The 27,487-nt window shown below is 46.6% G+C and overlaps 1 protein-coding gene, 1 long non-coding RNA gene and 1 other non-coding gene across 8 annotated transcripts in view; 2 read left to right on the forward strand and 1 right to left on the reverse strand.

The window, feature by feature from the left end:
* Positions 1-1,944: 1,944 nt before the first annotated feature.
* Positions 1,945-6,020, forward strand: LOC133233923 (uncharacterized). 3 transcript variants are annotated; one of them, XR_009731921.1, is made up of 4 exons: positions 1,945-2,568; positions 3,450-3,604; positions 4,307-4,384; positions 5,709-6,020. It is a non-coding gene; the product is annotated as an uncharacterized LOC133233923 (long non-coding RNA). The 3 variants fall into 3 exon arrangements; XR_009731920.1 differs by having other exon boundaries at positions 1,956-2,568; positions 4,307-6,020; XR_009731919.1 differs by lacking the exon at positions 4,307-4,384 and having other exon boundaries at positions 1,961-2,568.
* On the forward strand, positions 4,770-4,896 carry LOC133234828 (small Cajal body-specific RNA 15). Its single transcript, XR_009732325.1, has one exon. It is a non-coding gene; the product is annotated as a small Cajal body-specific RNA 15 (non-coding RNA).
* Positions 6,021-7,412: 1,392 nt separating the features above from the next.
* FSD2 (fibronectin type III and SPRY domain containing 2) overlaps positions 7,413-27,487 on the reverse strand; it is a 44,627-nt gene continuing 24,552 nt past the window's right edge. For all 4 annotated transcript variants that reach the window (XM_061394041.1, XM_061394043.1, XM_061394040.1 and 1 more), the window contains 10 exons: positions 27,160-27,390; positions 25,946-25,968; positions 24,535-24,656; positions 21,466-21,621; positions 18,783-18,917; positions 17,901-18,051; positions 15,046-15,179; positions 13,818-13,950; positions 10,505-10,681; positions 7,413-8,349 (listed from right to left, as the gene is read on the reverse strand). In XM_061394041.1, the coding sequence (XP_061250025.1) occupies positions 8,097-8,349; positions 10,505-10,681; positions 13,818-13,950; positions 15,046-15,179; positions 17,901-18,051; positions 18,783-18,917; positions 21,466-21,621; positions 24,535-24,656; positions 25,946-25,968; positions 27,160-27,390 (1,515 nt within the window). In that variant the 3' untranslated portion in view covers positions 7,413-8,096. The remainder of the gene's footprint in view (positions 8,350-10,504; positions 10,682-13,817; positions 13,951-15,045; positions 15,180-17,900; positions 18,052-18,782; positions 18,918-21,465; positions 21,622-24,534; positions 24,657-25,945; positions 25,969-27,159; positions 27,391-27,487) is intronic.

Genomic DNA, 27,487 nt, shown 5'->3' on the forward strand with positions numbered 1-27,487 from the left:
CCTTCCTCAGGGATCAATGCAAAGAAATAGAGGGAAACAAAGAATTGGAAAGACTAGAGATCTCTTCAAGAAAATTAGAGATACCAAGGGAACATTTCATGCAAAGATGGGCACAATAAAGGACAGAATGGTATGGACCTAACAGAAGCAGAAGATATTAAGAAGAGGTGGCAAGAATACACAGAAGAACTATACAGAAAAGATCTTCATGACCCAGAGTGATAGTGTGATCACTCACCTAGAGCCAGACATCCTGGAATGTGAAGTCAAGTGGGCCTTAGGAAGCATCAGTACGAACAAAGCTAGCAGAGGTGATGGAATTCCAGCTGAGCTATTTCAAATCCTAAAAGATGCTGTGGCTAAAGTACTACACTCAATATGGCAGCAAATTTGGAAAATGCAGCAGTAGCCATAGTACTGAAGAAGGTCAGTTTTCATTCCAATCCCAAAGAAAGGCCATGCCAAAGAATGTTCAAACTACTGCACGATTGCACTCATCTCAGATGCCAACAAAGTAACGCTCAAAATGCTCTGACCTATGCTTCAACAGTACATGAACCATGAACTTCCACATGTTCAAGCTGGATTTAGAAAAGGCAAAGGAACCAGAGATCAAATTGCCAACATCCACTGGATCATAGAAAATGCAAGAGAATTCCCCAAAAAATCTACTTCTGCTTTATTGACTATACCAAAATCTTTGACTGTGTGGATCACAACAAACTGTGGAAAATTCTTCAAGAGATGGGAATACCAGACCACCTTACCTGCCTCCTGAGAAATCTGTATGCAGGTCAAGAAGCAACAGTTAGAACCGTACATGCAACATCGGACTGGTTCCAAATTGGGAAAGGAATACGACAAGGCTGTAAACTGTCACCCTGCTTATTTAACTTACATGCAGAGTACATCATGTGAAATGCCCGGCTGCCTGAAGCACAAGCTGGAATCAAGATTGCTGAGAGAAATGTTAATAATCTCAGATATGCAGATGACACCACCCTTTGGGCAGAAAGTGAAGAGGAACTAAAGAGCCTCCTGATTAAGTGAAAAGGGAGAGTGAAAAAGCTGGCTTAAAACTCAATATTCAAAAAACAAAGATCATGGCATTCATTCCCATCACTTCATGGCAAATAGATGGGGAAACAATGGAAACAGTGGCGGACTTTATTTTCTTGGGATCCAAAATAAAAGCAGATGGAGACTGCAGCCATGAAATTAAAAGACACTTGCTCCTTGGACAAAAAGGTATGACCAACCTGGATGGTATATTAAAAAGCAGAGACATTACTTTGCCAACAAAGGTCCGTCTAGTCAAAGCTATGGTTCTTCCAGTAGTCATGTAAGGACATGATAGTTGGACCATAAACAAAGCTGAGCCTTGAAGAATTGATGCTTTTGAACTGTGGTGTTGGAGAAAACTCTTGAAAGTCCCTTGGACTGCAAGGAGATCAAACCAGTCAATCCTAAAGGAAATCAGTCTTGAATATTCATTGGAAGGACTGATGCTGAAGTTCCAATACTTTGGCCACCTGATGCAAAGAACTGACTCACTGGAAAAGACCCTGATGCTGGCAAAGATTGAAGGTGGGAGATGGTTGCATGGCATCACCACCGACTCAATGGACATGAGTTTGAGTAAGCTCCGGGAGTTGGTGATGGACAGGGAGGCCTGGCGTGCTGCAGTCCATGGGGTCGCAAAGAGTCGGACACGACTGAGCGACTGAAGTGAACTGAACCAGAAACTACCAAGAGGCAAGTGGGGAGGGGGTTTACCCAGTGTCTTAGAGGAAACATGATGTTGTTGACACCTTTAGTCTTTCCGGCTTCCAGCCTCCAGAACAGCGAGAAAAGGAGTATGTTTCTTTAAGCCACCCAATATGTGTTTTCTTTATGACAGCCCTAGGAAACGAAGGCAACAGCAAGAGTGCCATACCCACAGACCACGCCAGTACTACGTAAGCGCTCAATCCCGTCGCTGGTAAAGGAATGAGTTGAGCTTCAGCAGTCCTACTGGCCAAGAATTACCAGGCATTTATGAACTAACTGCTGGGAGATGCACAGCCAACACTCAGCATTACTGAAGCAAGATATGGGACCACACGGAAAACCGAAACACAGTGAGGAACTAAATACAGCATGGGACAAGTGGAGCAAAGCGAGAAACACAAGCAACTGGGGTACGTGGGCCTCGAATTCACGGAGGACCTCTGTTGGAGAAAGGGGTTATTTTCTGAGAAGATGGCGTCTCCAAGTCGCTCTCTCAAGCCCCGCTCAACGGCTCCCAGACTTCTCCCCACGGCCGTGGACCCAGCAACAACAACCCACTGTCCAGCGTTCCTCCGGTCTGTACTACCCAGCAGAGAGCATACCTCTTATAATATCACAAGCTTAATTCTCCGCGCCTGCGCAAGGCGCCTCGACGCGACGCACCGCCTCACGCTGCCGCGTGGGGAGGGACTTCCTCTTGGCGCCCCGGAAACCGAAAGGAGCTGATTTCTGCAGGAAGGAGAAGGGAGTTGCCACCGACATCGGACACCGGAAAGCAGGCTCGTTGTGTTGCGTAAGGTAAGGCTAATCTCTGGCCACTCGGCGGAGTGGATGACTGCAGCGACCTTTTAGGCAGGCTGTCTGTAGCATCGGGCTTCAAGCGATGCTGCAGGGAACCGGAATTAGAGGTGAGGGGTTGGTGTATCTGTCGCCGGGTCAGGCCACCAGCGACCGAGGTCTCATTACTAACTCACTGTCCTCAGCTCTTTCGACCTCGTCTGAAAAACGAGCTTGATAGCTCACGGAAAAGTCGTGAGGATAGATGCGGAAGGGAGAAATTCACACTCAGAATGAAGTTTAAGAAAAAACTTAAGTAGGTGTAATTTCACGGGGGCGAGATCTGTGTTGCGTAAGCTATGTAACGTGAAAGTCTATACGAACCCTGCCTTTCTGAGTCGATGATTCCTGCCTGGTAGCAGCGCCTGTTGCATTAATTTGAAAAAGTACACTCACAGATGGTCATTTTTAAGCTTCCCGAATTGGCCAGCAGCGTCATCATTTGGTATTAGAGGTGGAACAGGATCGTCTAGGTCATTACCCCTCCTTTCATCTTAGATTAAAGCACAGTCTCTGAGAGGAGACAGACTGAAAGTAACACAGGTTGTTAGTGAGACAAACTAGAAGTGAGATTTCATTTCCAACCCAGAATTCTTCCCTCCACACCGTGCTGTCTCTTTGGATTGCTAAACAAGTCTTTGGGAGAAAAAGTGAGTAGGAATAAAGAGGGAGGTGGTGTACATTTAGGTGCAATATGAATCCATCCAAGGTATACTGGGACAGAAGAAAGGTTGAGAATCCTTGTCCCTGCTCCTGCCTATACACAGAAATTTGAAACCCACTTTCTAATAAAGAGGCTTGTTATTTTGGAAGACAATTTGATGTCTCTCTCTCTTTTTTAGGTATATGAGGGCTTTGAAAACAGAACACCGTTGTTTCTGTGATTCGATCATTCAGAAATTATGAAGGTACAGTTCTTGCCTTTGATTGACTTATAGTCAAGTGGAGTAGACACAGGTCATGGTGGCAGAATAGCCACTTAAGTATTCCGAAGGAGGTGAGTGTGTGGCACTTAACAGCCTGAGAGAGGGAGAAATTAGTGCTTCTAAGAAGCGACTTTTATACAGGCATTTATACAGGGGGACAAGGAACGGGGAGGGTGGGGGGCGGGGGTGGGGTGGGTCATTCCAGATTTCCAGGAATCTGTGGCTGAATTGTAAATTGTACAGAAGACACTGTCAGGTGTCTTACCTAGAGTGTTAGCCTTATTTTTGGCTCATGCTTCTCTTGTTTTCCTTCTCTCACTGCTTCCTCCCCCTTAACTGGATGGGTGTTTGGGATATGAAAGGAAGTCAGGGTGGAAATCTTTCAGAGTGGCAGAATAATAGGATGGTTATACGAAAAAGTAATGTATCTACTCAGTAAATCCGTTTGTAAAAACTAAGTTCCTGCTTTGTTTAAATGCATAGCTAGGAAACCTCAATTTGTTCGTTGGATTCTTTCCCAGTGAGTGGATTATGTTCTTGTCTCCAGTTCAGTCTTTTTGAATATAAGGACATTTAAGGTGCTTTCAAAGAAAAGATGCCCACATTTAAGTTTAGGAATGAGCACAGGGGAGACAGCAAGATTAGAATCCAAGCTCATACTACAAAAACATTTTTGTTGGCTCTATCTGGGTGACTGCATGTTGTTTTAATCAGCTGCAAGCTGTTAAATTGAATTTGCATAGCTCACATAAATGACAGTTTAATTCCACCAGGATTTGAGTGAGGTGGAAATAGAGCAGAAAAACCTGAATTTGTCAAACTGGGGAAAATGAAGAAAAGGCAATCAATTAGTAAGTTGGGCTTAATGTTTTTTTCTGGGATTGGGGAATTGCAGAAAAGCAGCTCTGTAATAGTAAGACATGAACTGTTCACTAGCATTTCTAAAATATTTGGGAGCATTTTACTGACTTGGGGCATAGTTGTGCCCTGCTCATGGTTAATGCTCCTTGCAGGAGACTTCCTAATTGACAGAAAAGATGCTGACTGGGTGGACTCTTTACAAATCACAAAGTATCTTGCATCTAGGTTCATTAACCATTGGTTGCTGTGAAGGAAGCATATGTAAGAGTTCTAATCTGTTAAAGCTTTAAGTTATAAAAGTAATAAATGACCATTCCCTCAGTATCTTGACATGCTAGAAGACAGTGTTCTAAAAGCTGGACTTGTCATGTTCTTCTGGAGACTAACAAAATAGAGTCCTTGAAGTCAAGCTGACTCTGCTTTTAGCCTCCTAAATGAAAAGGTAGATAGAACAGGTCTTGTGTGCAAAATGAATCCAAGACCTACTTATCTACCAACAGCAATGATAACAGTTTGCATCATCTTCCTGTAGAACATAGGAGTAGTAAATACAGAGATGAGTGAGGGTGAAGAGAGACTTAGCGAACCTATGAGACTCTTACTCTTTAATTGATAGGAAAGCGATTGGAAATTGGAGAGGTTGGTTAGGAAAGCGGAGGAGAGGACCTTTCCTGTAGTGCAGGCTTCAGAGCGTCCAGGAAGTCTCCAGATGGCTAAACTTCCTTGGATGGAGACCAGCATAGTGTTGTTTACAGAATGCTGCATCATGGTGAATCGTGCTGGGAGCAGCTATCAGTGTGTGAGCCATGTAAGGTTTTCACATGTGCTGGAACATGGAAAGAGCAGACCGATGACCGAGCACAAGCTTCAGAAATATTTTATTGGATGTGTACAAGTGCTTGCAAACTGTAGTTTGAATCAACAGGGAGTTGGTTATTAAACATAATACTTCTCCAAAGAAAAGGCAATTCAGTTTTACTAGAAACCAGTGTCATTTTATATCCCAAGTCTCTAACCAACTTTGCAATCTCATCTAATAAGGGTGCCTTAGGTTCTGAGTGTTCTAAATCTCTGAACCCCTGTTAGTCTACACCAGGATTCTGTGGTGGTTTTACATATTCCCTTTCCCCTTTGTTAAGGTGGGAGGCCAAAGCTTACGTTAATTACTTGCTCAAGAGTTATATGGTGATATAGGTAAAGCTAAGAAAAGAACAGATTTTGATACCTTTTGTCTTAATTGCCCATTATGAAGGATTGTGGCTACAGTGGTCTGATTTTTTTTTTTTAATCTTTTTCTGTTTTGTTTTTTAACAGATTTATCAGCAGGTTGCAGGTGAACATGGCCTTGAGGTAAATCCTGCCCCTTGTTGAAATGTAGTTTCAGTAGATAGTTCTTGGCATTTTAAGGAATTAGAATATTTACCAAAAAAAAAAAGTTTTGGTTCTTTTCTAGACTTTTTTTTTTCTTGTAGAAGATGAGAAACATATTAAAGGTTCTTTATAAGCTGAGTAATTGTGATACTTGAAGTTGGTCATCTGCCTTGTTTAAATTAAATGGATTTTAAATGTCAGAGCTAATTGTAGACCATTTTTCCTTGATCAAAATAAAATCTTATTAAAACCTTATATATGCCTAGTTTTTATCCATTTTATCTTATATGTGAAATAAAGCCTGAAAAACCCTGTGTTCAAACTTATTTGATCTGTGAGGTCCAACCTCCTACTCAGTAGTTTTTTTAGTAGCTGAGAGCATTTTTGAATACACACACACACACACACACACACACGCACACACACATATTGCAATTTGAGCCATCTCTGTGCTACTTCCTTATTTTAGGGTAGGGCAGAGATGTGTGTGTGTGTGTAAGAAGCTTTAAGATTGTCAGGTTGAGTTGTGAGTTTAAGAATCTGAGTTCTTATTTATATAAATAGGCAGGGTTTTGAGATAGGAGATAATAGGGGTTCCTTGTGTCAGATTCAGCATGTACTGGGAAGCATGAAAGATTTTTCAGTTAACACAAAACCCTAAGTGATGGGATCCGGGCATATATGTTTAAAGAAGTACCCACAGGATATGATACTAAATTGTCTCTGAGAACTGGCACCGGAAACTTGAACTCAAGAACCAAACCAGAGATGCAGCCGAGAGGGCTGGGCGTGGACCTCACAGAACGCAGGAGAGCAGCGAGGCAGGAGGCCCGGAAGCTGCTGGCAGGAGACCTCTCCCCACGGCGCTCAGCTCTGCACTTGGCGGGCTGATGTTTTCTCCTAAAAGACTTGTGCATCTGCTCTCTGTCATACGTGATTCTGCATTCTCATGTTTGTCATTAAATCTCTCCTATAAGACAAGGGGCTCCCCAGCTGGTGCGAGTGGTAGAGAACCCGCCTGCCACTGAAGGAGACATGCGGGTTTGATCCCTGGTTGGGAAGATCCCCCGGAGGAGGAAATGGCAACCCACTCCAGTATTCTTGCTTGGAGAATCCCATGGACAGAGGAGCCTGGCAGGCTACAGCCCATGGGGTCACACAGAGTCAGATGTAAGTGAAGTGACTTGGCATGCATGCACACACATAAGTGTTATTTTTCTCTTTGTTCAAAGGGAAACAAGCTCAGGGAGATAGTGTGACTTTTCTAGGGCCTAAAGCAAAGTGGCTGTAACACAGCAATCAAACTCGGGTCTTCCAATTTCAGATATGGTTCTCTTTACCTTATAGGTCAGTTCCTAGAATCAGTTACAAGTACTGGTGTCTATGCTGACCAGACCTATGAGGGCCCCCCGGCCCCACACCATGTCCCCAACACGCACACAGTGAAAGCAACACATGTAGTATTCGTGTGTGACACCAGGAAGCACGGGATGTTGCGTCTTTACCGACCAGGCCACCAAGCCCCGGGTGCCCCTCTTCTGTCACACTGCCTCCCCTCCATCTCCTGGTCATAGGTCTTTTGCCGCAGCTTGAACGAGCCCTGCCGTCCCTCACATGTAGAGCAGTGATAGGCTGAAGAGCGGTGGGTGGATGAAAAAGATGCTCTTTTATTCAACAGATACTCAGCGTGCACGAGTCAGCCCTCAGGGACTGAGTGCTGAACAAGACAGACACTGTCTGGCCTTTGTGGAATCAGGCATTACAAAGGTCACTTCAAAATTAAGAGGGCATAAATACCAGGAAGGAGAGGAACAGGTTTTTAGAAAGTACTTGATGGGAGAAACCTCACCCTCCAGACTGCCACTGGGAAAACGAGAACGCGACTGAGAAGACCATATGGCTTCCCTGGTTCTCTTTGCGGATGGCCTCTTGCCTTCTCAAGCCAGTCCTTGGCCGACTAATGAGATGTCACAAGTGCTGGGGCAGCCTGGGCCACTAACATGAATCTTCCCTCCTCCTCCCCCAAGCTCCGCAGGCCTTGGGGACTCAGTTGCATATACACAGATAGACCAATGCAGTTTGACAGCCTTAAAAACCTTTGAGTTTAGTTTGAAACTTCATTTTAGAGCCAGGACTAGAACTGAGTAACCAAGCCTCACAAGGTGGCAGTGCACAGGATCCAAGTCAGGTGAAATGAATGCCAGCACACCAGGCTGCCAGATAACGAGCCGTAAGTGACATGGAACATGGTGCTTGAATGCCAAGTTCAGGCAGCTGAGGCGTGAGTGGCTGGGAGAGGGGTTGGCACGGAAGAGAGACAAGCAGAGTGGGCTAATAGAAAGTGACGTGCTTTGGCATCGAAATGCCATTGTGTATCTTCAGGCAGCCAGGCTTTTCCAGGGAAAAACAGGGATGCACAAACTGGTGAAGCTGACAGCTGAATGTATACAGATGCTGAGAAATGTCCACATTGAAAAATGACAACTTTGCATTTTCATAGTCTAACAGGATACCAATCTTCTTTGGGGGAACCGTTATTCTTATGTCTGGAGTCATCTTGTTGTGTAGAAATTCATACTTATGCCTGAAGATTAAATGTTGATATAGCAAAACTTCAGAAACTCTGTGGATGGGCTATTTACAGAACATATCAATTTTCAAATACTCCTATATTATTTTCCTTCATTAAATGAATATCAAAGTAACAGGCCATTTCTAAAACTATACATCTCTTTGTCCTAAGGAACTTAGGTTTCAAAACTCTGTTTTTGAGCAGCCACTTAACCTAGAAAACTTAACACACAGTATCATAAACTCATACTGCATCAAAATTTGTATAGAAATCATATGTTTAAAAATGTGAATTTCAAGGTTCAGATGTGTAAATCCCCTGAAATAAAAGACATTTGAAACAGGGAACTTCACGATCTTTCATACAGTAAACGGGGCCTTTACGTATAATCTGCACGTTACTGTGAGGCATCCCGTTCTTAAACTTTCAGACCAAGCGGGGCACCTGGGGGCTGTCACCGCTCAGTACTGTATGCACTGGCACCCTCTCCTGCCAGGGGAGGGTTTCACCACAAAGGGAGGTTGCCTCTCCTGTGTGCTTGGAAGTGGCTGAAGCCAAAGCCCGCCAAGGGAATTGCCTAACACTGCCCCACTATGGGCACGTGAAGAGCTCTGTGTGCTGGCATGGGGGTCCACACAGTTGGGGTGAACACTTAAGAACATGCTGGAGCAAACCAGCCCATTTCCCTCCCTGTTCACCTTATTTTTTCTCAACTGAGCAGTCACTCTCTACTTTCCCTCCCACCATCTATAGAGTCTATGAGTCAAAAAGTGCAAGTCCTCCATTGTGAACACACACACACACACACACCCCCCAACATCTTTGCAAGGTGGGACTGCAAGCCTGCTCAAGCGCTCAGCTTTTTGCCCTTCCTGTCCTACTCTGTCTGTGTTCCCACCCTTCTTTTAGCCTTACCCCTCCCACTCCACACAGATGCCCACTCTTCCTTTATGCCCCTCGTTCTTAACTAAGAGAGGAGACTGATCTTTAGTCTTACTTCAGGCAGAATATTCAAAAGCAGTGTGTGGCTCAGTGCACGGTGTTTCTTGCATTCTCCGAACTGGGTCTGAGGTCTAGCAGAGTGCATTTTAGAGCACATTTTAGCCCTAATGCCTTACAGGAGGAAGGCTGGTCTCACAATTGCTTGGGCATGGCAACATTTAACTAACCATGATTGAGGTTTCACTGTGAAACATTAATAGGTTTCAGCAAGTTGAGGGTCAGAGGCCCCATAGTACACACGATGCTGGGAAAGTGGGGTGATAAAAATTTTTTGCCATTTTTGAGATGGAGGGAGGTTGCACTCATGGCCTTCTAAGTCTGAAGTGTCTATTGGCCTGGGCCTTGTGGATTTTCCCATTAGAGGACAGAATGCTTTTAGCAGCAGAAGCAAACCAGAATTAATCATAACCATTAAGCTTCTGCCCACATCTACCAAAAAGGTTGGATTTGGGGCTTCAAGTCAAACTTCATTTAGTAACACTGAAGTTGAACATAAATGTAAAACCAATCACTTAGTGGTGAAGAATGCTGTCTTTGGAGCCAGACTGCCTGGGTTTGAATCCAAGCCCTGAATCCATGTTGGCAGTGGCTCTGTGTAAAGAATCCACCTGCCAATGCAGGAAACAGTTTCCCTCTCTGGGAAAGTCCCACATGCCACAGAGTAACTAAACCTGAGTGCTACAACTATTAAGCCTACGCTCTAGAACCCAGGAGCCACAACTACTGAGCCCACATGCTCTAGAGCCTGGGCTCCGCAGCAAGAGGAGCCAAGGCAATGAGAAGCCCGCACACTGCAACTGGAGAGTAGCCCCTGCTCGGCGCTTCTAGAGAAGAGCCCGAGAAGCAACGAAGACCCAGCACAGCCAAAACAAGTAAATGGGATAATACAACTGTGAGAAGTAAACGAGACAGTATGTGTAAGGTTGTTGAGCAATGCTTAACACAGAATAAGCGCTCCATTAAATTTTAGCTATTTTATCAAAAGTACCTAGAGCTGCTTTCTCTTTCTAGCTGGACTTTAGGGAAAGGGGCAGGAAATGAATCCTGAAACATCTTAGCGTATTTTAGAAAACATAACATGGGCCTTAGTTATTACCCGTGAAAACCTCTCGCTCTATTCTCAGCAAAGCACGTTTTGATCTCGGGTACCCAGATTTCACCTTACCTTGATGACGCAAATGCGTGCCTCATGCACCACGAGAGGTGGTTTGCCCCCAGGTCCTCCTGTCTGGGGACATCTTCAAAGGCCACACCCACCGTGTAGTCCAAACACTCGTCCACCTCCACCTCCCAGTAATGGCGCCCTCGGACTGGAATTAGGTTTCCCATGACTGCAGCACACCTGGTTTTAGAAAGTAGAAGTATGTGTCATTTGGGGTGACCCATGCCTGGCTGTGCAGGTGAGCGACCTCAACTGCTGGGGTCAGTCAGTAAGTGGTCAGGAAGGGTGGAGGCAGGTGTTCAAACACCCCATTTGTGGGGCGGCACAACCTTTGCTCTCAAAGCTCAGCTGCCCGATGCTGAAGATCAGAAGATTAGTATATTACTGGTCACAGGTGAGGAGGAGACAAGCCCACTCTGTGTGCTTTTTCAGCAACAGGGCTTTTAACAGTAACAAAAAGATTTGGTTCACTTGTTCCTTAAAAAAGAAAGAGATTGAGGACTTTCCTTGTGGTCCAGTGGTTAAGACTGTGCTCACAATGCAGGGAGCCCAGGTTCGATTCTTGCCCTGGAACTAAGAGTCCACATGCTGCAACTAAGGCTCAGTGCAGCTAAATAATTAAATATTAAAAACAAATGAACAAGATCACAGGCCCAGACTGGAGCTCTGTGTGCCAAGCCCCATGTCACCAGTCAGTGACAACTTAGTTACAGTTTTACCTTTCACCTAAATGGAATTTTAAACCAGTCAATCAGAACACTAGTTAGGTAAAATGCCTGAGAGACCCCTGACCTTTCCTAAAGGAAAGTAACCTTACCACAGCCAACCTGCTTTTTTAAAAAAAATTTTTTTTAAAATTTTGTATTGGGGTATAGCCAATTAACAAACAATGTTGTGATAGTTTCAGGTGAACAGTGAAGGGACTCAGCCACACATATACCTGTATCCGTTCTCCCCCAAACTCCCTTCCCATCCAGGCTGCTGCGTAACAGTAGGTTCTTGTTGGTTATCCATCTTAAATATAGGTGTGTACACATTCATTCCAAACTCCCTGACTATCCCTTCCCATACCCCCTGACAACCAAAAGTTCGTTCTCTAAGTCTGTGAGTCTCTGTTTTGTTATCTTGTTTGTGTAATTTCTTTTTAGATTCCACATAAAAGGGATGTCATATGATATTTCTCCTCCTCTGTCTGACTTACCTCACTCAGTAAGACAATCTCTAGAGCCATCCATGTTGTTGCAAATGGCATTATTCCATTCTTTCTAGTGGCTGAGTAGTATTCTATTGTATATATGTACCACATCTTCTTTATCCATTCCTCTGTCGGTGGACATTTAACCAACCTGCTTTTTTTGCCTGGAAGTATAATTTCCTTGTTCCTGATCCCTTCCACCTGAAAAAGTCTTTCATTCTGTACAGCTCCTTGGACCTCCTTTCTACCTCCTAGATTTCAGGGGCTGCCCAACTCAAGAATTATTGGAAAAAAGTCAATAAGAACTTTAAGATTTGATCAGTTTCATTTTGTTTCTCAACGCAGATAAGAACTTTATTGTTTCTTATTCCTCTCTGCCCCGCCAACCCAGTGTTGAATTGGTGGAGGCGAGGAGGGATAAAGTTGGGTTCCATTGTACTCTGTGCTGCTCTGCTGTCACAAGCTGGCACAGATGTGTGTGTTGGTCGCTCAGTTGTGTCCGACTCTATGTGACCTCGTGGACTGTAACCCACCAGCTCCTTTGTCCATGGGATTCTCCAGGCAAGAACATTGGAGTGGGTAGCCATTCCCTTCTCCGAGGGGTCTTCCTGACCCAGGAATCAAAGCAGGGTCTCCTGCGGTCTTTACCATCTGAACCACCAGGGAACAGATAGTAGGTGCATTACACACATGCAGTAAGGTCAGGAGGGAGCCAGCGTCAGAGGAAGAGACAGTTATGAGACAGCCCGGGACGCAGGCAGGGAGGCTAGATGCAGTTGTTCATCGGTAGCCCCTCTGGCCTCCTAAGTCCTTTCTTCCTTAGAAGATCCTCCTGACTCTGAGACCAGCCCACCAAGAATTCTTTCTATCCTGATTACCAAGAAGCTGAGAACTGTGTTTAATAATTAATCTTAAAAACAGAAATTAGCCCTTGAAGTTAAGCCATGTTTTTTTTTTTTCATCCACTGCTGTGATTTTTCTATTTCAGTAGGGTACATTTGCCCCCCCCCCCACCATTTTTTAGATTTCTTTTTATGTGAACCATTTAAAAAGTCTTTATTGAATTTGTTACAATATTGCTTCTTTTTTGTGGGGGGTGGGGGGGGCACTGAGGCATGTGGTATTTTAGCCTCCCCACAAGGGATCAAACCCACATTCCCTGCACTGGAAGGCACAGTCTTAACTACTGGACTGCCAGGGAAGTTCCTTGGCCCCTATTTTAAGTCTTCTTTAAATATTTGGAAAGAAGTAAGGTATAAATGGGGGCTTCCCAGGTGGCACCAGTGGTAAAGAACCATGGACAGAGGAGCCTGGTGGGCTACAGTCCGTAGGGTTGCAAAGAGTTGGACATGACTGAAGCAATTTAGCACTGCATGCAAGGTATTAATAAATGGCACCCCACTCCAGTACTCTTGCTTGGAAACTCCCACGGACGGAGGAGCCTGGTAGGCTGCAGTCCATGGGACTGCTGAGAGTCGGACACAACTGAGTGACTTCATTTTCACTTTTCACTTTCATGCATTGGAGAAGGAAATGGCAACCCACTCCAGTGTTCTTGCCTGGAGAATCCCAGGGATGGGGGAGCCTGGTGGGCTGCTGTCTATGGGGTCGTACAGAGTCGGAAATAACTGAAGCGACTTATTAGCAGCAGCAGCAGCAAGGTATTAATACATCATTTCGACCTTAAGCACTAAGTTCTGAAAATAGCATCAGTCCAGACAGACAGGGCGCATCTTTGATGGACACCCCTCCCTCAGGTCTTGTGCCTGCATAATCATCATTCCTTCCACCAGCTTTGGTTTTTCACCAGGAGTTTTGTTAGAAAGTATTGCCCAGTGGGGGAGAGAGCTCTGGGCTCTGCACTGAGGGGCTGGGTCCTTGTTCTCCCACTGCCCTGGGAGCCCAGGACTCCACTCAGAAGCCATGTCTCCCCTTCTGACATTGGTTAGACTCCTACTACCCCTCCCCAGTCTCCCCTCCTCCCCTCCCTCTCCCTCATTTCTGGGAGTCAGAGCCTGAAGCCCCTTTCAAGGCTGCATCAGTCATAATCCACCAGTACCCGAATAACAGCACATATTAGGGGGGTTCATGAGCTGTTCAGGTGAGGGGCTGGTACAGTACCTGGTAAACTGGGCATCGCTGGGGACTGGCTCCTTGGCGGGGCCTCTCCTCTCGCTTCGCACAACCGTGAGCCCATCTTCAGATACAGTCAGCCGGGGATGGCAGGTGTGCTCATCCAGGGAGAAGTAGCTGCCTGCGAGGGGGGAGGCACACGGAGACCCCCCAAGCCAATCACTCCACTGCTTTCTCCACGTTGCACTCCACACAGGCCGGGGCCTCACCACGCGTGGCCGGAGTTAGCTCCCTGTCTGACACTGGTGAGCCTGGACCTTGCCTGGTGATGCCCCGTCGTGCTAATCATGATGGCAGTTTACATGGGTCGGGTGTTACTGGGTGTCTAGTACTGAGCTAAGCGGTTTGTTGAGTCTTATCCCATTCACACCTTACAAGTATCCAGGTGTTAGTATTTCCATTTTGTAGAAGAGGAAACAGAGGGGCAGGGTGGTCCTATCATCAGCTGTAGATGCTAGAACTCCAATTGGAACCCCAGAGACGTCCCTGGTGGCTAAGACTCCATGTTCCCAATGCAGGGGGCCTGGGTTCCATCCCTGGTCAGGGAACTAGATCCCATGTGTCACAACTGAGACCCAGTGCAGTCAAATAAATAAATGCTTCAAAAAAGAAAATAAAAATAAACATAAGGAATAAAAATAAACATAAAAATAACAACAACAAAAAACCCAAACCCCAAGCCCATCTGATTCCAGTGGCTGCACTCTTCACTGGGAGGCTGTAAATACCTGCAGGTGAACAGGAATTTCTAATCTGCTTGCCAAGGGGAATAGGAATTGAGGGAATTACTAGTGATCAATTTGACAAAGGTTAGAAAAATCCAACTTCCAATGAGCGCAGTGAGAGAGAAGGGAGGAGATCATACAACCATCTCTGAATTATGGTTAAAACAAAGCACGTCAAAAAAAAAAAAAAGTTACAGAATGGGGATTTCCCTGGCAGTTCATGGGTTAAGACACTTCCAATGCAGGGGGTGCGGGTTCGATGTCCAGATGGGGAACCAAGTTCCCACGTGATGGGTGGTACAGCCAGAAAAAATAAAGTGGCCCCCTTCTGTAAAATGGGCCCCCAGGGCTTTGAGTCCCTTCGTAGCCTGATTTGCCATGTGTTTGTATTAGTGAACGTTCATCGATTTTTCCAATGAAGTCACAGCAGCACTGGGTCTGCCACGAAGGGGTAACTTTGGGTCCAGTGAGTGTGTGGCGGGGGCACAGACCTGTGGTGTGGACGGTGGCGGGCTCACTCCTTGCACTGGGGCCGCCCACGTTGAAGGCTCTCACATAGATGGTGTAGTTCTGTCGGGGCTGCAGCTGCACCAGGCACTCGCAGGTCGGGATGCCCACAACAGACCTGGGTGAGGAAGCATGCTGACATCACTGAGGGGCTGTGGCAGACAGACCCAAGCACCAGCCCCTCCCCGCTGACCCCCAGCAGCGGCACAGGCAGGAGTGAGGCTCTCCTCAATGCTCCCTCCCAATCGGGTCCCCTTTTCCCATTTTCTTGTATGCTTCCTGTCTGTGGCTCTCGCCCCTCCAAGCTCCCCACCCAGTGTCCCAGGCATCCAGCACTGCACTCAGTCTGGGTCTAACACTGCATCAGTGGGGCGTGCATGCAGTTGAATCCAGTGTGTGTCAGCCTGTCTGGCAGGACCACAGCCTCTCTGAGGGCAGGGGCCAAGTACCACAAGCTAAGCACAGAGCCGGGCTCACAGCAGGCTCTCAGTCTGTGTTTATGAACAAATGATCTGACTAGAGCTGATATAGAGGGGCCCTGGGGAAAACGGAATGTAGCCACTGCCCTCATAGAGCTTCCAGTCTAGAAGAAAGGCACTTCTCAAGCCATCACTGGAAGAAACGTAAGATGGTAACATGACAAGTTGATGGTGTATTATGGAAGGTACAACTAGCTGAGAGGTGTTTTCGAGCTGAACTTTGAAGAATGACTGGGAGGTAAATGGATAAGAAAGAGAATAGAGGAGTCTCTTTCATAGAAGAAGCATGTGCAAAGGCCCTGTGGCAGGAAGAAGGATAGAAAGTAGAAGGCACTATTAATAAAATATGACCCATGTGGTTGAGGAAGGGGAGCTGGTGGGGATAAGCCTGACAGGCAGGAAGGGGCCAGAGCCAGTGAAGGAAGTTTGTCTTCTTCAGGGATGCCATGATTAGATCTATACTAGGAGAGTAAGCACTGCCCAGGTCACCTCGGTCCCTGACCAGCTTTCTGATGACCCCCAGTGTAAAGGGTTTAAAGTATCAGCACAAGTTGCAAAGGAAATCCAAACCATTTGGCAGGGGCGGGGGGCGGGCGGGGGGAGGTTGGTCAGACCACTGAACTCCCTTCCCTGCTCCTGAGGATCCCTGAAATAGATAACCCAGGTTAGCAAGCCCTGATGTGGTTGTGGACACATGAATTTAGGCCGGGGTTTGAGGGCAGGGGGTGGGGCATATGGCCAGGTCCCAAGCCCGGAATTTAGTGTAGAACAATCTGTCTCCCTAACAGTTGACACCAACCCCTCCTCCTCCATTTCTCTAAAGTTGGGTTGGTGCACAGTAGGGCAGCCCCTGGACTTGGCTGCCTTTCATAAGCTTCTGGACTGCCTGGTTGTAATCCAGAGGCCTAGCCATAATTCCTTCACTGTACACAGCTATAGACTTGTAGGATCTGCAGGCCCTTGTGGTTCCTGAGTCTAGCCCTCTTCTAGCTATGAATTCTTCCAAATCTCTGCCAACCAGAGGGGAACATGAGCCTCCAGGCAGCTGACCACCAGGGACATAATGTTCTTTGTACGTTGAATTCAATTCTCTTTCATTTCTGCTTCTCTTGGTTCTTTCTCCTCCTCAAGTTCCAGCCAGGTGGGTTTCTTGGTTCCTCCAGTGCAGGAAGCTCACTCCTGCCCAGGAGCCAGGCCTTGCCTGCACCCACTCTTCTCAGGCCTCCTCCCTTCCCATCCATCTGGTCTCAGTTCAAATGTCCACTCTCTCCAAAGTAAGCCTCACCTCCACTGCATTCCCTATTTCATTGCGTTTCTTTTCCCTTCATGCTACTGTGTGTTTTAAGCATTTGTTTTCTTGGTTAGGGTGGGGAAACAGTGGAAACAGTATCAGACTTTATTTTTCTGGGCTCCAAAATCACTACAGATGGTGACTTCAGCCATGAAATTAAAAGATGCTTACTCCTTGGAAGGAAAGTTATAACCAACCTAGATAGCATATTCAAAAGCAGAGACATTCCTTTGCCAACAAAGGTCCGTCTAGTCAAGGCTATGGTTTTTCCAGTGATCATGTATGGATGTGAGAGTTGGACTGTGAAGAAGGCTGAGTGCTGAAGAATTGATGCTTTTGAATTGTGGTGTTGGAGAAGATTCTTGAGAGTCCCTTGGACTGCAAGGAGATCCAACCAGTCCATTCTGAAGGCAATCAGCCCTGGGATTTCTTTGGAAGGAATGATGCTAAAGCTGAAATTCCAGTACTTTGGCCACCTCATGCAAAGAGTTGACTCATTGGAAAATACTCTGATGCTGGGAGGGATTGGGGGCAGGAGGAGAAGGGGACGACAGAGGATGGGATGGCTGGATGGCATCATTGACTCAATGGACATGAGTCTGAGTGAATTCCAGGAGTTGGTGTTGGACAGGGAGGCCTGGTGTGCTGCGATTCATGGGGTCGCAGAGAGTCTGACACGACTGAGCGACTGAACTGAACTGAACTGAACTGAACTTTCTTGGTTTTTGTCTATTTCCTCCAACTCAGACCATCAGCTCTGTCAGGGTGGGGAATTTGTCTCTCTGGGTCACCAGTGCCCAGGCACCATCTGTACACTCAATACTTGTTGAATGAATAATGGGAAACCCTGGTTGGACTAAGAAGGCAAACCTGAGGTTTACCACTTATTCACTTCTTCACTCATCCATCATTTATCTTCAATCACAACATTCCAGTTACTTCTCATGAAACTAAGCAATCTAAAATCAGGGTTCCTGTGTTCAACTTTCTCTGCAGATGCCACACTTTTCCTAAGCTGTGTCACTGTGTCGAGGCCTCTCGTGCCTAGCCAACGCCCTTTGTGACTCACTCAGTTACACCCGAGGCCCCCGGCGTCTCTGCCTGGGTCAGCTCCACCGTGTATGAGTCCACAGGGTTCAGGTTTCCAGACTCCCAGGAGATGAGCGCAGCCTCCTCGCAGCTCCTTATCTCTTTGCTTTTTATAATGGGGGGACAAGGCGCTAAATGCAGGGGAAACGGAGAGAGGAACAACCCTTCTGTCACATCCAGCCTAGTGCTCCAGAACACATCACAAGCTCTCTCTTTCTACAAGAGGTTCAGTGCAATAAAAGGCAAACCAGGTGTTTCAGCCTAGACAATCATGTCCCCCTCCAAATTCATATGTTGAAACCTATTCCCCAGTGTGATGATAACTGGAGTCTCCAAGAAGTGCCTAGGTCCTGAGAGTTGAAGGGGTTTATTATACAAGGAAACCCAATGAACCCTCTTGCCCAGTTCCATCATAGGAGGACACAGCAAAAAAAGACCACTCTGAACCAGAAAGTGTCCTTCCTAGACACTGAATCTGCTGGCACCTTGATCTTGGACTTCCCAGCCTCCAGAACCATGAGGAATACATTTCTGTTGTTTATAAGCCATCCAAAGTGCAGTATTCTAATAGCCCAAAGGAACACCAGGGAATCACTTGCAGATATCTCTGGAGTGGAGGATGGTTGCATGGTTCAAATGTGTCTGTGAAACTGTGTCCAAGGGCAGTACTTTATCTTCTTTTGAGACCAACTGTGAAAAAATGTCCCTGCCATATCAGGCATACAGATTTGGCGTACTAAATAAAAGGAAAGAAGCGCCAAGCTATTCCTGTCCTTCCAAGTGACATCAAAGCCCTGCCCCCACCAAGAAAGCCGAGACTTCTGGGTCCCCTTCAGTGAAGGTCCTACAAGTGGCCCCTTACCTGTCATGTACACCGCACGCTCACTGGTGGGGCTGAGGCCAGCCCTGTTCTGAGCTGTGACCCAAAATTCATACTGCGTGTTTGGCAACAGGTTTGTCACTGAGCAGTATGTTTCTTTGATGGTCATTGTAACCTCTGGGGGGAAAAATGATAGGAATTAAAGCCTAGAACTTCCCTGGTAGTCCAGTGGTTAGGAATCTACCTGCAAATGCAGGGGACACCAGTTTGATCCCTGGTCTGGGAGGATTCCATATGCTGGGGGGCAACTCAGCTCATGTGCCACAACTACTCAGCCTGTGCTCTAGAGCCCTTGAGCCACGACAAGAGAAGCCACCACAGTGAGAAGCCTGCATACCATAACTAGAGAGTAGCCCCCACTCGCTGCAACTAGAGAAAGCCTGTGCACAGCCACAAAGACCCAGCATGAACATAAATAAATAAATGGAATTCAAGCCCCAAATAGGTCAACTGGCTCCGAGTTCATTGCACTATAATCTATCTTCCCTGAGGCAGATACAGAACTGGCTACCAGTCCCCGTTGGCTGTGTATGCATGCCCTGCTGCAATGAGACTCTGCTGATCCTTCCATTGAGAGGACTGGTCTTTCCCACTATCCACTGCAGCTGGGCTTAACCACGTGACTTTCTTTGGCCAACGGGACCACTTCAAACATGGTGCAAGCAGAGGTTTGGGCAGTGCTGGGGCACGGGCGCCTTGTCCTCTTCCTGCCAGGAATGCTTCCATTTCCATGAAATGACCCTGGGCCAGCCTCCTGAAGAATATGATCATGATGTGAACAGAGGCCCCTAGTATTGCAGCTGATGCCCTAGACATAAGAGCAAGGCCATCCTAGCCTGTCCAGATCCTCCCAAGCTGGCACAGACTAGATCTAGTTCATAGAATTATAATAAATTCCATCCATTTCAAAGAATTGGATATAGTTTATGACAAAACTATCCAATTCATAGAATTATAATAAATAATAAATGTAATTTAAAAAGTTGAAGTGTCATTGATTTACAATATTAGTTTCAGGTGTACAACACAGTGATTCAATATTTCTATAGCTCATATTCCAGTTAAAGTTATCATAAAATATTGTATATATTCCCTGTGCTGTACAATATTGCCTTGTAGTTTACTTTATACATAGTAGTTTGTACCTCTTAATTCCCTACTGCTATCCTGCCCCTAGCAACCAATGAATGAACATAAAATTTGTCATTTTAGCTTATATGTTGGGTATATGTGTGTGTGTGTAGGGGGGTTACACAGCACAAGCTAACTGATACACCTCTAAACATGCCCAGACTCTTAAGGCAGTGACAGGTCATTAATCCACTCTCTGATATCAGTTCCTTTATAACAAAGTGCTCATTGAAAAGATCTTTACTGGGATGCCCCCAGCAGTCTGGTGGTTAAGACTTCGCCTTCCAATGCAGGGGGTGCAGGTTCGATCTCACATACCTTGTGTCCAAAAAACCAAAACATGAAACAGAAACAATATTGTAAGAAACTCAATAAAGACTTTAAAAAAATTTTTTTAATGTGATCAAAACATAAAAAAAAAAATCTTCATTAATCACCAGGACAAAGCCCCCTAACAATGGCATTTTCTGCAGAGGGTGCCAATAGGGCTGATGTGTGGCAAAACCTGCTATGAATCAGATCTGACTTTCTGGTCCTCAATCTCCCCTCCCATGTCCTCTTTAGTCCTTATTCTCTCCCTCATCGTGGATTAAACTTACTTTTCTCAAGAACTCCCGTTCCTTCCTAACCCCTGAGCAGACAAATCATCCTCACCTTTGGCGTTCAGAAATCTTCTATCTGCATGAATGGGTACAAGGGGAAGAGCTCCAGGCAGGGCGCCTGCGGACTCAACTCTCATTCTGGTTCTGCCATAACTTATGGTGCTCCCGCATGTCCGCTTATCTGTCTCTAGGTCATCCATAAGATGATCTCTGAATCCCTTTCCCACAGTCTTGCTCTGACCCCATGTACACAGAACAGGCCCGGCCAGGCTGGCCCTGATCCTTCAGATGCTCAGCTGGAGCTCCTCTGCTGTCTCACCCCCTTCTCAAGAGGAGACTGGCTTATCTACAAAGATGGGGCATCTCCCTCAGCCCTAACCCTGCTCCAGCCAGCTCTACTGTCCTGGAAAGAGGATGAGCTGAGGGCTGCATCAAGTGGAGGCCACGGCCTTTCTACCTAGGAATGTGGGTCAGATTAGCAGCAGCCCTTCCAGGCTGCAGAGCCCTCCTCGGCCCCCTGGGGGTCTACAGACTAACCACCTCCCCCCACCCCCCGCCCCCCGCCACCAAGGTTCTCCCAACACAGGGTGACCTCAAGGAAAGCCCAACCACCCTTGCATGACAGGATCTGCTAGAACCCAGCCAGTCCCCCTGGGCCTCCTCGAGGAAGGGTGTCCCCACACGTCCTGCACATGGTGCAGCCAGAGACCCATTATTCCCAGGACAACCCCGATCTGATGGCTGTGGATACACTCCACTTATCTGAGCCCGATGATTCTCCTCAGCCAGGCCTCAACTTGTCCTCCCAGCCCTTCCTGCCATGCTCACCTGCCTGCACGCCATCCTGCAAGGAGCTAGGTGTGCAGATTCACCCCATTGCCGCCTCCCCAGGGCCCAGGCTGGAGCTTGTTTCTGCTCCCGGCAGACCTCACCTGTTTGTTCCTTCCCAGGCGAGCCGTCCTGCACTGGCCGGTAGGACAGCTGATAGCTCTCCACGGTGTCATCGGAGTACAAGCTCCAGCACACTCGGACTGAGGAACCTGTGGCTGAGTTAGGGGCCTGTGGGTTTATCACTGGAGCAGAAGGAGCTAGAAGAGGAAAAGGGAGGAAAACAAAGACAAGTGAGGATCCTTCACTTAGAGGCACCGGATGGGAATGGCCGCTTTTACAGGACAATCCATCCCTCAAAGCATCCCATGGGCTTCAGAGATAGGAGAGGCAGTCGGGGTGGCCAGGGTGGGAGGCCAGACCTCCCGACCAGGAGCCTCAGTAAGAACTGGTTGTGTCCATCTTGCTCTGACCAACCCACACGAGCTGGGGGAGGCAGGGTTGCTGACAGCCCCTCAGGCTGCGGTGTTTGCAAGTCCTACCCTAGGGAGGGATGGGTCCTTGGACCCACCACACCATCCAGAGGCAGGATGGCCAGGACCACAGCACCGCTGCCCTCAGTCCTACAGTGAACAGAGGAGGGAAAGAGCCTGCAACAACTGGTTCCTTCATTATGATTTCATTACAATGAGAGATGATTAGGTTTGGAAAAACTACGCTTTTTCAGAACCAACTTTTTTTGTTTTTTTTTTTGGACTGTGCTGTCTTCATTTTGGCACGGGGGCTTCTCTAGTTGGGCATGCAGGCTCCAGAACACATGGGCTCAGCAGTTCAGAAGTTGCGGTGCTTGGGCTTAGTGGCCCCGAGGCACATGGGATCTTCGTTCCCTGACCAGGGATCAAACTTGTGTCCTCTGCATTGGAGGTGGATTTTTAAAATTATTTATTTATGGCTGTGTTGGATCTCTGTTGCGGCACAGGCTTTTCCCTAGCTGTGCCGAGTGCTTGGGCTATTCTCACTACAATGGCTTCTCTTACTGCGGAGCACAGGCTCTAGGGCACACTGGCTTCAGTAGTTGTAGCACATGGGCTCAGTAGGTATGTATTCTGGGCTCTAGAGCACAGGTCAGTAGCTGTGGTGCATGGGCTTAGTTGCTCTGTGGCATGTGGGATCTTCTTGACCCAGGGATCGAACCCATGCTTCTTGCATTGGTAGGCGGATTCTTGACTGCTGAGCGACCAGAGAAGCCCTGGAAGGCAGATTCTTAACCAATGGCTCACAAGGGAAGTCCCCAGAACCAACTTGTTTTGAGTCCATCTACTGAGTTAATACTTTTCTTCTCTGTGGGTTAATAATTCTTCCTACCCCACCCCACACACATCCAAGAAACATTCCTTGTTTGTCTTCTGTAATTCTTCACCCATGGCAGCATCTCCTTCCATCCGGGGCTTTAAAGAACATCCTTATTTTCAAATTCTGAAATTGTTCAGACCAGGTAGGACTTCATGGAATGTACTCAGCTTTTCCTTGCTGGTTAGGGGGTGGAAGGCCCCTAACATGACAGAAGTGAGAAGAAGAGAAAGAACCTGTATCCCCACATGATGTAGCTCAGGATGCACAGCAGATGCCCTGTCATACCCTGCAAAGAAGAGTCCCCTCCGGGGAGGCAGTAAGAAGAGGGATGGCCCTGGATACAGGCTGGGGGCTGATGGTCTGCCTGGGCCCCGGACACGGGAGGGTGAGGAGAAACCACCACTGCGTGTCTCAAACACTGACTTAGGCAATAGTGCCTTTCCTTCAAAATCACTGGGTCTGATTATTTAGGCAATACCGTCCTCAGATCATCTGAAGGACTTCACAGCTCAGCAAAATCTCCCCTCAACCTGGGGAGTCTAAGAATGGCCTCCAAGACTCCGATTAAGGATGTTCATTATAGTATGGTTTATAAGGATGAAAAACCTAGAAGCATCTCGGCACCAACAGTTGAGGATTAAGATATACAGCCATTAAAATGATGTTGCAGAAGGATTTATCAGTGAGAATTAAGAACACAGATTAAGGTATAGAGCCATTAAAACGATGTCATAGAAAAATTTATCAGTGCAAAATAATATTCATCACAAATGTTTTGCTAGGAAAAAAAACAGGTTATAAAACAGGATGATTTCATTTTTATTTAAAAAAACAACACGTGTATAAAGGAAAAACCTAGGACTTCCCTGGTGGTTCAGTGGCTGTGAATCTGCTTGTTAGTTTAGGGGACACGGTTTGATCCCTGGTTTGGGAAGATTCCACACGCTGTAGGGCACCTAGGCCCATGTGCTGCAACTACTAAGCCCATGCTCTAGAGCCCATGAGCCCGGGCTCCACAAAAGAAGCCAGTGCAACAAGGAGCCTGCACCCTGCAGCTAGAGAGTAGCCCCTGCCTGCTGCGGCTACAGACAGCCTGCATGCAGCAATGAAGACCCAGCGCAGCCAAAAATTAATTTTTAAAAAGATTGTAAAATCGTCTTTTGAAGAAGGAAAATCTAAAATGATAATATAAAACATTTTTCATAATGTTGCTGGGTGTTGCTGGATGAAAAAGGAAAGATGGTTTTAAAGTCTAGTATCAGTCTTAAAAAATGAGTCCTCATAATAAGATTTTTAAGTGCTACCTGGCACCATGTGACATGCTATACATACATTACTCATTTATTTTTCATCATGTCCTCATGAGTCATTGTTATGTCCATTTTACCAAGGAAACCAAGGCTCAGAGAGGTTAGGTAAGTTGTCCAGGGTCACACAGGTAGGAAGTAGCAGGGCTGGGATTCTCACCAGCTCCATAGGATTCTAAAATCCATCTCTTAATCCTATGCTAAAAACTACCACTTGAGAGGAACATAAATACAACATTCAAGGAAATAAAACTTGGGATACTTGTTTAGAGTAAGACAGGCTGATGGGGACCAGATGCTGGCACCCTGGAGAGGGATGGAGGATATTTATCCCAGGAAGGTCAACCTCTGTTTTCACCCTTACAAGCCATAAAGACAAAAACACGAAGCTCATGCAGCTGGTGGGGGAAAATGCCTGTTTCTAGATCTTTATGATTTTTTTTAGCCTTCAAAGTTTTTAACTCAAAGCTCAGAGAAACTGGTGTCAAGTATGCATCCAGGTGAGACACGCACCTGGGATGGTGTTTATGGAGCCCATCAGCTCCTCCACATCAGAGAAATCCAAGGTCTGGTCTTCAAAGTCGGGCTGCGCTGAGATCTCCTCATCTGTTTTTGTTTTCAGGAATTTTCCAAGTCTATCAGTATAAAAAGACACACTAACAAGAATGGAGGGATACTCTTCCCCAGGGTCACTAGCGAGCAGCAACTAGGGCCTCTTTACTGAACTCTTTTTTTAAATAATTATTTTGTTTTTGGCCGCACCAGGTGGCATGTGGGATCTTAGTTCCCCAACCAGGAATGAATGAACCTGCACCCCCTGCATTGGAAATGTGGAATCTTAACCATTGGACCTGCCAGGGAAGTCCCCAGCTGAACTCTTATTTGCTTATTTTAAAATGCTGTGGGCGGCCTTCTGGCCTATGCTTCAGTGACTGACCTATGAAGTCACTGGAGGGGATAGGTGTGGCTGGTTTACACCTTTGAGGAGAGAAGGGGTAGGGTCATGTCAGAGGGTGGGGGGCTGGGGGATGTGGGCCAAAAAGCCCCAGATCCACACCTTCTGGAAGATCCTTAGATGCTGACCTGGGAGCTCCCACCTCCACACCACCCCAGGACCCAGAGACACGCAGCCTCTTAACATGGTCAAGTGCCCTCAAGTCGATGAGCATGAACTGGGGCTCTGGGTCTCCTGCACCTGCTCCGGGCTGTCACACGGTTTGTAAGGAGCAGAGGCAGAATTTGAAACCATGTCTGTCTTTTGCCAAAGCTTATGCTCTGAACCCTGATGTTATTAAACTTCACTGTTTGTGTTGCTTTACAGATATTGTCTGATTTTATTCTCACAAAGCTATCCCTGTTTGTCAGTAAGGAAGGTGAGTCCTAGACTGGCTGGACTTGCCCAAGGTCATGGGGGTATCAGGATTTAAATTCCTGTCTGACTCCAGAATGTGCATGCTTTCTGCTGCACACAGTCTGGGTTCTGGCTTAGCTGGGGGACACTGGGGACACTCTGACTTTTTTGCTTTTTGACCACGTGGCATGTGGGATCATAGCTCCCCAAACAGGGCTCAACCCACGTCCCCTGTGGTGGAAGTGTTGAGTCTTAATCACTGGACCACCAGGGAAGTCCCACTCTCTGGATCTCTGTTCCTCCTGGTGAAAGGAGCGGCTCGGGGAAACCCCATCCCGGCTTGAAGGCTGAGTCTCACCATATGCTCCCTTCCAGCTCTGCGATTCTAAGCTTTGGTACCAGAGGGTCCTTGTGGTCCCACACTATCATTCCAAAGCCGGTGCTATTTACTCTTAGGGGCAGACACAAAAGCTGAACCTGGGAGCATATAACCAAGGGCAACTGATACCTAGTCAGGTATCTAGAGGTAAAAGGAACAGAAAAAAAAAATACATGTCAGAATAAAAGTACTACCTGTCAGCCATAGCCACAGCATCCTAAAAAGCAGGAGAAAGAGAAAAAAAAATCAAACTGATTTTGGAAATAAATTTCTTTTTCAAACTGTAGAATAATATAAATGTATCTTAAAACTTGGAAGTTAGTAGAAGAGAAAAATCAGCCATGTCCACACCCTAAACAAAGACGACTCTTACAACACCTATGCAGTTTCTTCCCATTAACATGATGTGAGCACTTTCCAGGTGACAAATGGTCTTGGGGATCATCAATTTGAAAGACTGCGTCACGGTTCATTGAATGGGAACTCCATCATTTACTCTATTGTTGTACATTTTGGCTGTTTCTAATTTCTCACTACTATAAATAACAGAGAAGACATACTCATATATCTCACTTTCTCCACATTCTAGATTATGTCTGTGAGCTACAGTGATATTGTGGACAAATTGGTTCAAAGGTCTGAGTGTTGAGGGCTCTGACAGTGGCTGCCAACCTGCTGTCCAGCTTCCATCACGCACCCCGCCCTCACCCCAGGCATGGCAGGAGGGAGGGGCTGTGGGCCTTGGAGGATCACTATGGGCGTGGCCACTGGAAAGGGCATATTTGGCAACTAGGAAGCTCTGGAGGCTAGGGGCCCCTCCCTCACATCCTGGATCCCACGTCTGCCCCATATTCCTGTGGGACCCTAAAGAAAGGAGACCCCAGCTCTGGCTGAGATTGAAATTCCCAGTCTGGCTGCATGGGAACTTGGAGTCAGATTGAGGAGGATTTTAAGGACTTTTTTTGCATGTCTGAGCTTATGAACTAAGATGTCTAATGGCAGCACTTGTTACTGAGAAACAGGAGGTACCTTTCTAGCCTGGACATCTTTCTCCCCCGACCTCTGAGAGATCATCTGAGATGGCCAGAAAAGTCTCAGAGTCCTGTTTTTGCCCCACTCCACGGTGAGAGCACCTATCTCTGGATAACCAGGACAGCGGAACAGACTCTGGTGTTAGCTGAGCAGTGGTGGAGGGGAGGGTCACACTGTGTATGAGACTGCTCGGCTACCCACGGTGAAGCTGTGCAGTGAGATGGGGGATGTGTTGTCATGGTTACACATCCAGTGGAATCAGATGGATGCTGACCATGAAAGTCAGTTCCAACCCCAGGCAGAGAGGGGACAATCTAACCTACTCTGGCCATGACTGTGATTCCAGTTCATTATTTCGTTTCACTTCATTACTGACCTTTATGAAATCAACCTTCTCTTCATGACACATCTCCTCTATTGTTTCCATTAGTTCTTTGCAGGTGTCAAGATTTTCTCCACAGTTGACCAGTTGTCCATACAAAGCTTCCAGTTTCTCTTTCTTTTTCTCCCCTAGAGCTTGTATTTTTTCTTCGTATTTTTGGGCAAGTGTTTCCAAGATCTCATTGTAATGAGACTCAAAGTTTTGTTCTTGTCTTCCAAAATTCTCCTGCAAGATATAGTTGATCTCAGCTGTCATTTCAGTGCATGTATGTTGACTGCAGAGTCATTTGGGGCATGAAAATGCATCTACTCAGAGATGTTTT

Source organism: Bos javanicus, chromosome 21 (genome assembly GCF_032452875.1).
Source record: "Bos javanicus breed banteng chromosome 21, ARS-OSU_banteng_1.0, whole genome shotgun sequence".
Classification (NCBI taxonomy): Eukaryota; Metazoa; Chordata; class Mammalia; order Artiodactyla; family Bovidae; genus Bos; species Bos javanicus.